A 12,635-nucleotide genomic window follows, 5' to 3' on the forward strand; every position below is an offset into this window, starting at 1 on the left:
AATTTGTCACCATTAAGGAGTGCACCAGTACATAGGCGGCCTCAAAGCGAACACATATTGTCTAAAAACAGTCATAGAGCATGTTAGATTAGCTCTGCAAGGCCACAGAACCAGGAAAACACAATATGGATGGAATGTAGAGCACAGTGGAAAAGACCAAACAGAGACACTGATGATAAATCAACACACAGAAACATGTTTATCAGGCCTTCTTTATGAAATGGAAAGAAAGTACAATGTTATTTTTAATGCTGTAAACATTCAAATTCATAGAAGAAAAATACAATGCTAACAGAAAGACAGACAGCTGAGCGACACAGTCCGTTTGCCGCCCGGTCTTTACATGTCATCGACTACAGAGGCACTTCAAGGCCTCAGATGGTAACAAAACAGAGCGAGAAACATGCGCACACAAAGAAAATTATTACCCCCCCACCCCCGCCTGCCTTCGCCATCTATCAGAGCGACCCTCGCATGCTATCCGCGAGTGTGCGGCTATACTCTATTCTCTCATTGTCTGCTGCTGCGGCAAAAAAAAACACAGAAATGTAAACTTTCAAAGGAATGGAAGGTTAAAACCGCATAAAATTCTTCCAATGTTTCTTAATACTTGGAATGTTCCTCCGCACAACACGATGAGGTTTCATCAAACTCAACCCTCATCAGATAAAAAAGCCTTCCTGAGAATCGGCTCCTCTGGTAACAGTTAAAACATATCAACATGGTCAAAAAATAGGATTAAAAATTATCCAAAAAAACACAGAGATGAGGAAAACTACAACTACGCCAAAATACAAACACATAAACCCTGTTCAAACATTCACACTTTCCTTGAAGACACATGTGAGAGGAAATCACACATGTAACACACACACACACACGCACCTGGGCTAAAGAGTGTGCTTATTGCATTTCATTACCCCGGCGACTGGCTCAAACATTACCGGAAGTCTCCATCCCAAAGAAACGATGATCAACAGCATGTATTTTGTGGCACACTCAGAACTAAGCTTGTGAGCTGTGGATGGTCGAAATGTCAATAATTTCAACTAGCTAACAATAGAAATCCCTATAACTCACAACGTAGCTATCATTTGAATAAGAAACATGGTTACTCGACTGAAATGCAGCACCTTGGCATATTTCATCAGTGACATCCTGTAACACAAGGACATTTTATATCATAGCTAGTGGCTGCATAATTCAACAAATGATTGCAGCGCGTTCATTTTCATTTGGATAATTAACACAATTGTCATACGTTTTGTTCAATTTCACTGGAGAATGCAGAAGTCTTTCCCTTCAAAGGCTATGTTCCTGAGGTAATCTTTGCAGGCGTCTTGAAATCTAATTTGGTTGGTTTGCTACATTTGCTACAGTTCGAAATCACACACAAATCGGTTTTACATTCAACTTTGTCATGTAATAAATACATTGGGGGGGAAAATATAAACAGCTAGCTGGAGGCAAGGCTTATGTCCTGGAGGCAGAGCTGTTGGCCAGCCAGGGGTTTTGATTGGTTGTGCAGGAGTACAGTACTGCCTTAAACAGCAGTGGGAGCTGATCCAGAGGAACGCCCATCATCTTACCTGGAAACAATAATTATTAGCAGAGCAACATTTTGATTGGCTAACGGTTGCACGGTCAAACTGCGTATTCATGCAGCATCCAAATTTTCATTATGAAATGCATTGCATTACAGAGCTGGGTTGATTACATACAAATTGCAGTCCGTGACAGATTGCAGATTGCATGAGGAAAATTGTAGTTAGTAATGTACTAAGTTGCATTAGATGTTTTAGGTAATGTTTTCAGACTACTTTATGATGACTTTTGACATAACATTTACATGACATTTAAAATATTGATTTGAATAGGGCAATCTTATTGAAAACATTGATATAAAAATATATATTCCACAGTATGACTATGAAGGACATTAAACATAACGTCAGGGTTTCCCAAAGAGTGGTTTGTGAAGGAACTGCAGGGGGTTAGTGAGTTCATGGAAAGCTAATCATTTGTTAAATGATCCAAATGTCAAAATAAAATAACAGACCAACAAGGAGGAAATATTTTAGTTGTTTAACTGCTTGTCATGTGACCATCAGACTTCAGAGAACAGTGAATATGGAAATGTGTTGTTAAATTATTGACTTAATTATTAAATATATCAGGTCGTATACATATATACACACACCTGAGGTATGGCGTATCTCCGAAAGGCAGGTGATGATGTCAGAGAAGCGTTTGGGCCGTTGAGGGTGGAGATGTTCTGTCAGGTCGCGACACACAGACCAGTAGCGTTCACTTAACTGTTCCAGCATGGGTCTGTTGGACAAACCTGCCACATCTACAACGCACACACACTCAAATTACACACATCTGCTCTGTCGAAAAAAAGATCTCAGTGTGTATCAGGGTTAGTGTATGTGTGTTATCTGTGCGTGTTACCTTGATTGAGCAGGGTGACCGTCTTTAAGCAGCTGAACTCCTCATTGCTGATGTTTAGTTGATGAAACTTACGAAAGAGAAAATTTAAGCTTTCCATGACCTCCATAGCATCCTCACCAAACCTGCACTCACACATGCATACATTCATAAATATCATTTTCTGCACTTATAATTCACATTAAAATGAACTCTATATAAAATATAACACTTTACAATAAGGTTTCAGGTGTTAAATACATTAGGTAACATGAACTAACAATGAACAAAACTTCTACAGGATTTATTAATCTTATTAAGTTACTTAACATAAGTTAATACGAATTTCAATATTTACTAATACATTATTAAAATAAAATAAAAATTGTTAAGTAAAAAAAATGTAAATGAATTAATGCTTTAACACACACACACACGCACAATGCCAATTCATATTAGGTCATGCATTAACTGTTTACAAATAAGACCTTATTATAAGTACTACCAAAATATTTTGTTAAAGTCACTATGAAATCAAAATGGATTTATAAACTATATTTAGTACACATGATTTAACACATTAATATTTGTTTGAAATTCATGTGGACTAGTGTGTAATATTTAATCAAAATAACTTCCCCCTCCCTTTTCTAACGGCATCTCTTCTTTAGCATGGGGCGGGGCAACCTGTCACTCACATGAGATCCACCAATAGCAAAACACAACCATCCAATCAATTCCCAATAGACAAAATCAAGTCCCGCCCTACATTTATTCTTGTTCAAGAAGCAGTTTCACTCAGATATATGGCACAAAAAGGAAATCATGGAAACTTTGATGGCCATACACGTGTATCTCACCTCTGTAGTGTCAGGCCGGACGGTGTGTACTGGTGTGTGATGTTGGCCAGATCTCCCAGTATCTGTCCGCTGTGCACCGTGAGCAAGGAGAGCAGAATGAGCTGATGCCAGGAAGCCCCCAGTAAACGAGTGCAGTCTTTGATGGACAGATCACTGTAGAACGGTAAACGCTTCAGCCAGACGATCTGTCTGAATAACAGCTCATCGGCTATACGACACAGCAGAGCCAACAGCTCCGACTGGGTCACGATATACCTGAACACATTTAAAAGGAGACACTTGGAATTAAACAAGCTGCATCTTTCAGTATCTTTAAAACTTATATGTGAATGAAAATTATTTTTCATTATATGTTTAAGGGAGGGTAATACAGAATTGATGTAGTAACGGAACAATGATATTTAACCATTTTTATATATATATATATGCACAAATAAGGTATACATACATTTAAAATTTTTAATTAAGTTTGGTCAGTAAGATTTGTTAATGTCCAAGACGTCTCGTGCTCAGCAAGGCTGCTTTTATTTGAAAAACAGTAATATTGTGAAATATTATCACAATTTATACTAACTTTTTTTATTTGAATATATTTTAAAATCTAATTTATTCCAGTGATGCAAAGCTAAATTTTCAGAATCATTACTCCAGTCTTCAAGGTCACATGATCCTTCAGAAATCATTCTAATATGTTGCTCACGCATTCTTATTATTAATAATTATCAGTTGTGTTGCTTAATATTTTTGTGGAAACCGTGATTTTTTTTTTTCCAGGATTCTTTAATTGAAATTTGAATCTATTTGAAATAGAAATCTTTTATGCCACTTTAATGCATCCATTCTGAATATAAGTATTGATTTCTTTCACAGCAACAACAAAAATCTTAGGGTGCAAAAGATTTCCAAATGTAAAATGATTTCCAAATGAGCTTCTGGCAACTCATCTATGTTTTGAAAAATTAATTGAAATATTGAAATAAACACAATGATTCAGTGAAATCAATCAAACTTTCCAAGAGATAGAAGTGAATCTATTAACCCTTAAGAGCAAGTAACACAAAATATACCTCAGAAAATGTATTTATTTCTGTTTATTTTACATATTGGACAACCAAAGTGGCTCCAAAGTTCAAAATGTTTATTTTCAATTTTGCGGTTTGTATCAGCCATTAAAAAAATATAAAAAAAATATATCAACATTCAGCTCAAGGTCAGCTGCCTTTTAACAACATGCTGCTTGTTACATTTAGATAAAGATGGTGTCAGAGTTTTTATACCAGGTCAAGACCACTAGACATGGCTACAGACACAGACATTTGAAAACCTAATGGACATTTGAAAACCTAATGGGCAAGTAACAGTGATAATCCAAAAAAATCTAGTCCATTCAAACTCAAAAATTGTGTTTGATATGTAATTCTGTGAGAGTCTTACCCCTTCTCTATGACCATGGGTGTAGTGAGAGGTGTGAGGTCTTCAGCATTGAGTAGCTGGGCTGAGAATGTGTGTGATTGTGTCTTCAGGCTGCTGCCGGTAGGGGGCGGCAAAGGATATTTACACAACAGGAAAGAGTGTGTAAGTTGAGGACTGCTGCACTGATCTCTACAGGACACCGAGTACGTGCTCATATCCACAGAACGGCTGCAGAGAGAGAACGACAAACAAGGTTATATGCACAAGCAATCTTAGATATAAAAGTAATTTGATAAAAACAGCAAAAGTCAACATAAAATAACATTTGCAACACTGCTACGGTGGGTATTATGGTTTTTGTTAATATTACAATTTTTAGATTTCTGTTTCTTTCATTTGAGTTAGTTTTAGTATTTTTTTTTAATGTCTGTATAGAATTAATAAATTTTTTTTAGTTTATTTAGGTTCATTTATTTTAGTACTTCAAATTTAAATAAAAATGGGGGGGGAAATCAGTTAACCTTTATTTTATTTGTATGTTTTTAGTTAACAAAAACCTGATTTGCAACCAATTTCAATGTTTTATGTCACATATTTAACCCTTAATAGCATACCTTGTCTTTAGTGACCCGGGACGCCAAATTCACTACCCTCCTCCTCATTCATTTTTTTAAGTTAGACATCAATCTTCTTAGTACTCCTCAATCAATTCATTATAAACAATATAACAAGAAAAAAAAAATACAATTATAAAAGAATGCCTGATTTTCCCCCATTCATTTTTAGCAAACATTGTATAGGGTCGCTAACGAGGTGTGTAACAGTGCAAGTATATTTTTTATGCACAACAATAATTTAATATTTGATGACTGAATAAGTGCAATTCACTCGATTCCACAAGGTGTCAATGTCTGATACACAATGACGAAGTGACGTTTCACTCATAGTTACAGCAGGCAGAAAACAAAAGAATCATCAGTAAAACTTGATTTACTGCAGAGCAAGTACTGAACGCACTCAAATATCACTGGATCTGGTGAAGAAGCTGTCAGCGGTCAAAATATTAATTTTGAAGATGTTAAAAATTAGAGTTTTGAGAATATGTTTAAGATCGCAAAATGAAATGGGAAATGAGTTCTGACGAGGAAAGCGATGACGGTATAAACATTCTGCTCAAACTGAACCCTTCCAAGCCTTTTCTTTCCTCTGTAATTCTTAGTTTAATATCAAGAGAGTTTTATATTTTCGCGACAGGTAGAGATCCATCCATGTTAGATATAGATATGGGTCCCAAATATGTTCTAATGATTGGTGAAACATTCATGCATTTAAGGGTTAAGAGTAAAAAAAGAGATCCGCATATTGAAAAAAATGAGCGAGGAACTTGATTTTATCCATTAGGAATTGATTGCATGGTGAAAAGTGTCTCTTTATGAAAAATAAGAGGGCACGGTGATGTCAGTAGAAAAGGAAAGGTGTTTCAGAGGTGGAGCAAAAATACATTTTAATAAAACAAAAAAAAATTCTCTTTGGAATCGTATTCGCATCCACAAGGAATGAATGAACTGCCTCAATTTTGAGCGTTTCTTTATCTTGTTTCGATTCTCTGCTCGTGTTTGATGCTTCGTTCCACGACACGGACACTTCATAATTCAATTTAATCGGAGCCATTTGTCCCTGCACATAAAAAGGCAGACTGGGGTCAGCGCGTCCGTGTGTAAATGCATTAGGACATCTCATTCGGGTCACACCTGGTTGACAGCGTGGAGAAAGATAAGGTCTGACCGCCCTCGGAGATATTGTTGCCAGGTGAGCTGTGGTTACTGTAGCCGTGGCTCCACGTATCTGATAGTTCAGCTCCTTCTTTAAACTCCTGGCCAGACATGATTCGCTCGATCTCCTCCAGCGAGATCTACAAAAAGAGAAATGGAGAAAATCAGAGATGAATGCAAGCCATCGACTGCACTATATCTCTGAGCGAATCGTCGCTGCGTGATGAAAGATGGAGATCGGTCAATACGAAGCCATCTATTGAGAAGTCCTCGAGCTCATTCTTTAGATTTTCTCTTTCCTACAGATTTGTCTGTTTTAATCCGTCAATAATGGACTAAATCAATAGCGGATGGGGTGTAACGCGCCCCTAAACAAACTCTTGCTTATCTTTTGTCCGTCCTTGATTGTCATCTTCCGTGGACTGAAAGCGATGGATCTGTCGATTGTGTTTTCAAACAGAGTGAGATGTAAACTAATGATTGAACTCGCGTCCAAGAATGAGGGAGTCAGCAGCAATGCTAACAAACATAAACACTTGATGACAAGGACACCAAGACACAAACTCTGCACATTCACATTCTCTATGGATTTATATGATGTATACATACTTATAAGGAAAAGAGAGGGTTTCTGTGTGTAACAATTGATCTCCAAGTGTGGCCTTCAGAATCTCACTAAGCTCTCAGAGGAAACACAAAGCACTTCAGGTTCAATTCTGCAGGAATGCTCTGAGATTGTGTGGAGAAGAATGGACGATTCAATTAATAAAATAAAAAAAATTAATAAAAAAAAAAAAAATATATATATATATATTATTAAAAAATAAGCTATTATATATATATATATATATATATATATATATATAACTTCTTTTCTTTTTTTTAAGAAAGTCTTATGCTGCATGTATTTGATCAAAAATACAGTAAAAAAAAAAAACTGACATTGAGAAATACTATTTCAATTTAAAATAACTCTTCTATTTGAATATATTTTCAAATATAATGCATTCCTGTCGTTGGTAAAGCTGAATTTTCAGCATAATTAATCCAGTCTTCAGTGTCACATGATCCTTCAGAAATCATTCTGATTTGCTGCTCAAGAAACATTTATTATTATTATTATCAATGTTGAAAACAGTTGTGCTGATTAATATTTTTTTACGATGGACGACTTTTCACGATTCTTGAATAGAGAGTTGAATCGAAAGTTAAAAAGAAAGAAAGAGTACATTTTGCTGAATAAAAAAATATATTAAAAAAAATATATATTACAAATTTGTTACAGTTTTTAAAATTTAATCGATTGAATACATGTATTCAATCTACAAAAAAAAAAGTGCAAATTTTTCTGTAATAAATTGTGAATAAAAAAATATATTTAAAAAAATAAATATTAGATTTGTTACAGTTTTAAAATTTTAATCGATGCGATTGAATAAATGTTGTCAATATATATATATAAAAAAAAAATTTGCAAATTTTTCTGTAATAAATAGTGATTAATCGCATCTAACATAAAAGTTTTTTCATACATACATTTTCATATTGTAATTTTGACAGCCCTATATATATCCAAAAGAGAGGTTTTGTCAGATTTAGCCCACTTCTGGGGACAAATAGCCATAGCCATGTAGAAACGCACACAACTGTACACGACTGTCTTACCTGTACAGGTCCGGTCATTTTATTCCTCCCTCCTGGCATCCCATCCTCTCGGATTGCTAAAGGGAGATACAAAAGATCTGTAAGGAATTGCAAACTAGCATTTTACAAATACTATTTCTGCAATATTCAGTATATATACTGTGCATAGAAGATTATTTAATATTATTTATCAAAATGTGCACAATAACAGAGCGCACAGCTCAAAAAAATATTATATCCCACAAATCAGTGCACTCAATGTCATTATATTTTCCATTTGGCAAATGTTTTCCGTTTTACCATCTCTGACTCATTACTCGTGCAACACACTTTTGCACAAAAAATTAACCACTTTGATATGCATGTAATGTATGCATTGCACAGTATATACTGTGTAGTATGCACTGTAAGCAAGTCACTAGTATTGCAAATCAAACATTGCCAGGAGGAAGTTGGTGGTTAGTAGAGCAACACAGACCAACAGCTCCCTCTGATGCACACCGCAGGCAAGTACACTCAACAGTGTGTACCACAGGCTAAAGTGTAGAAATGGTCAATTATCTATACGTGTATGTGTGAGAGACTTTAGTATCAGAGTATCAGAGAGGGACAGCATGCTCTGGATTGAGAAATTAGTTATCAGCACCATCTGAGCAACTCATGATTATACATGCAGCGGCGCAACCCAGATCTACAATCTGATTTCTGTGTATTTTTTCCTTCAGGCATGGCTAATCAAACCTGATCTAGATCACTTAATTTGCATAGTGGAAAGATCAGATATTTGCCTCTAATGAAGCAGCATCAAAGAACACACGAGAGGGACACTCTGTAAATAAACCTTGAACATTTTGTTTTTGTGTTTATACTTAATAAACTTTACCCTAATGTTGCATAATTAGGGTGAAATTGTAATTCTGAATGGATACGCGTAAAAAAAGGAGAGAAGGAAAGACAAATAGCACAGGGAAAAATAAGAAAAAAAACAAGGGCAAAGAAAAAGATTAAAGGATGTTTAATAGAAAGGAAGTTTTGAAGATGAAATCTTATAACATTCATAGCATCAAAGAATTAAACTAAAAATGATTCATGGTTATTTTTCCTTTGATTTGGATGAAAAAGAACATTTATTTTAGATTCAGTTTTTCCTGTTATTTTCATTGTTTTTTATTTGCATGAACTATTATGCATTAACTAAAATTAGCGGACAATGAGCAATACATTTGTTACAGTTTTTATTCATCTTTATTAATGTTTGTTAATAAAAAATACAGCTGTTCATTGTTAGCTAATATTATTGTCCATGAAAATATTAACAGATACAACAGATAATGTATTAATAAATGTTGAAAATAACATTAAGATAAATAAATGCTTTAGAATTATTTTTAATTGTTAGGTCATGTTAACTAATGTAGTTACCAAATGGAATAATATTGTAAAGTGTTACTTTTTATTTCTATTTAGATAATGAACAATTAATTTTTTTATTTAATGTATATTTGAATAGTAGCATACACTGTAAAAAAAATATTTCCATGATTTGTTATCACAACTTTTGATCTTTTGTCAAATCAACTTCGATAACTAATGTGTGAAGATAACATACTATTTTGAGTTTATGTTTATTAAACCATTCTTCTTTATTGTATTAACTAAAATTTTTAATTACAACGAACTAAACATTTTAAGGCAACTTGCTTGTGTGTGTGTGTGTGTGTGTGTGTGTGTGTGTGTGTGTGCGCGCGCTCACCCTTGCGGTTCATTCCCATCTGAAGGCATTTCTGCAGTCTGCAGTACTGACAGCGGTTGCGTTGCTTGCGGGACATCTGGCAGTTCTTGTCCCTGTTGCAGCGGTAGATGCGCTTGTTGCAAATACTGCGTTTGAAGAAGCCCTTACACCCCTCACAGGAAATGATGCCATAGTGCAGTCCAGACGCCCGGTCACCACAGATCAGACACCAGCGCTCACCACCGTCTTCTACAGGGAAAGAAAGAAAGAAATGTGATTTAATTACATGCTAAATAAAGCGAGAAGCCTCATTTTCTCATTTTTAATGTCCCATGTATAGTAATACAAGTCCATATAGTAATTAGTTTCAGCTTTGTATGAAAACAATAAAAGCCTATGATATGTCCTTATTTGGATAGCTAGGTAAATGTTTGTGACGTTTTTGCTATCTTTATTGGACTAGATGTGTAGGACATCACAAACAATCTACCAAATAATAGCTTGATTGAAATCTAAAAATGTCAAAGTAAAATGATACATTCATTAATAATAAAATAAAAACTAAATATGTAAAAAAGAAAAAAAGTAATAAATTACACAATTTCACGTTATTTTAATACATTATTAAAATATAATATAATAATAAAATTAAAGTTAATAAAATCTTTAAAAAAAATAGTATACAATATATGAACGTAATAAAATATTTTTGTTTTTGTTTTAATATATTACTAAAACAAAAATATATATTTTTTATTTTATTATAAATAGTACTTTATTCAAAATAATAAATTTATTAATAATAAAACATGATAATTGTCAAAAATACATACTTTTATTTTCATACATTATTCATTAACAAAATAAATCAAATACAATGGGTATAACTGCATATAAAATTCATATTTTGAAATGATGTCTGATTTACATATCAGCATTAGCCATTTAAAACGCATATTGGTTGAGCACCCGTCAATGGGATATGAATTATGTGCAAATATGATTTAAAAATTGTTTACAAAAAAAAAAACGTTTTAGTTGACATAGATGAGAACATAGATAAGAATGACACACATCTCTCTGTGAAGCCTGATAGTGGGTTAATCTGAATTTATCGAGCTGTTAAAATCATCGTAATCTAACTTTTTTTTTTTTTTTTTTTTTTTTTTTTTTTAAGTTCTAAAAGTTCTTATCTAAATCTCAGAGCAATAGAGAGCAGGATTACACAAACACATCGCCCGGCCGGCACATACGGGTATGCCAGGAATCTTCTGCAGTCTCACTGTGTGTTTGAAATGACTTACAGCATCATGCGGCGTGACCCAGATTTAACTAAAGAGACAGAGAGCCAGCAGGAAGGGGGATGGGAAACATAGAAAGAAAGACAACTGAATGCAACATTCGGTGCAATCTATATTTAAACAATATCATACGGTATTACAGCTGGGACTCAAACAAAAGAATGTTTGTTTGTTCCAATTCCATGCAGGGAACACATTGCAATGACTATTCAAATGAATCTGCGAAGAACTGATTGACAGAAAAGAATCAGCTAAACTTGACAGATCTCTTCATTTCTCAGAAGTGCTGGTGAACTGTAGAGGGAGCAGGTGAGCGTGGGGGTCGCGGAGAGGTCTTCTAAAAGCCTGAACGTCGTAAACGCAAAGGAAAGCACTCAACCTAACCCTGAACTCTAGAGCCATTTTACAACCCTCAGGAAGGTTGTGTGTTGTGAGGGCACAGTATTGTTGAGGATTGGGTCAAACACAGGTCAAACTTTATAGCAAACGGGAACTATGGAACACACATTTTTAAAAATTGAACGGGGTGACATACACGTACACACACACACACACCCACTCACTCTACGCTGGATGGTGCGATTGACCAATCAGAATCAAGCATTCCACAGGGCCGTGTAATAATTCAACTTATCGTGAACTTTGATCTTTGAAACATTGCAGATCTTTAACATTCACAAACAGCTATATTACACACTACATCAAATAAAATATCTGAAAAACATACTAAGGGCACTAGTATGCATAGTTAGTTCACATTCCATTTAAAAACATAGCCAGTGCACAGTGCATCCTACATACAGTGAGCTAGTGCTCTACTCTGAACAAGCCTTTGATTCTGCTGATCAGAAGGAACAAGCATTTCACAGTCAGCGTGTGATGATGATGTTGGCTCATATAGTTCACTTCACAGCACCAGAGGAAACAGCAGGAGCAACAAATCCCTTGATTTCCCTACATCCCTGTGTCATCCTCACTCCATCTCTCTCTATCCCCCGTTCATGCTGTTCTAGATCTGTCAGTGTGCATTACTGCCACCTACATTCAGAAGCAATGGAAAGCCTTCTGTGTCTTGCTATCTCGTCCAAGCACTTTAGCTCATTTATATCACTCACACATAACAAAACACTGAAAATACGGAAGTAATGGCTTTAGAGTCACTTGTTCAAATAAAATGGGCTTCATCCAAAAGATAATGTCTAATTAAATAAAAATAAACACACACACGAGGGTTGATCTTAAAAGAAGAATGTAAAAGCTGAAATGACTATGAAATCAGCTGTTGTTTTATGTTATTGTGACTTTAACCTTCAGTCTTTTAAGTTTGTAGATTGAAGGTTCTGAAGATGGAGGATTCAAAATAGACAAATCCACAAGCTAACCTTTTGCGCATGCTACACTTTTAGTACTACTATGCACTTATCTCAGCGAAAACAACACAAACACTGAACATTATCCTTGTGAAAAAAGAAGTGCACTTAAT

At 34.9% G+C, this 12,635-nt stretch overlaps 1 protein-coding gene across 2 annotated transcripts in view; it reads right to left on the reverse strand.

Annotated features, from left to right (window-relative positions):
* nr6a1b (nuclear receptor subfamily 6, group A, member 1b) overlaps positions 1–12,635 on the reverse strand; it is a 26,597-nt gene continuing 13,962 nt past the window's right edge. Inside the window, exons 4-11 of one of the 2 annotated variants that reach the window (XM_079586135.1) lie at positions 9,873–10,100; positions 8,141–8,196; positions 6,455–6,615; positions 4,725–4,931; positions 3,291–3,545; positions 2,455–2,576; positions 2,201–2,353; positions 1–1,589 (exon numbers count right to left, since the gene is read on the reverse strand). In XM_079586135.1, coding sequence (XP_079442261.1) covers positions 1,474–1,589; positions 2,201–2,353; positions 2,455–2,576; positions 3,291–3,545; positions 4,725–4,931; positions 6,455–6,615; positions 8,141–8,196; positions 9,873–10,100 — 1,298 coding nt within the window. In that variant the 3' untranslated portion in view covers positions 1–1,473. The remainder of the gene's footprint in view (positions 1,590–2,200; positions 2,354–2,454; positions 2,577–3,290; positions 3,546–4,724; positions 4,932–6,454; positions 6,616–8,140; positions 8,197–9,872; positions 10,101–12,635) is intronic. The other variant, XM_079586136.1, reaches the window with a different exon arrangement.

Source organism: Phoxinus phoxinus (genome assembly GCF_949152265.1).
Source record: "Phoxinus phoxinus genome assembly, chromosome: 17".
Taxonomy (NCBI): Eukaryota; Metazoa; Chordata; class Actinopteri; order Cypriniformes; family Leuciscidae; genus Phoxinus; species Phoxinus phoxinus.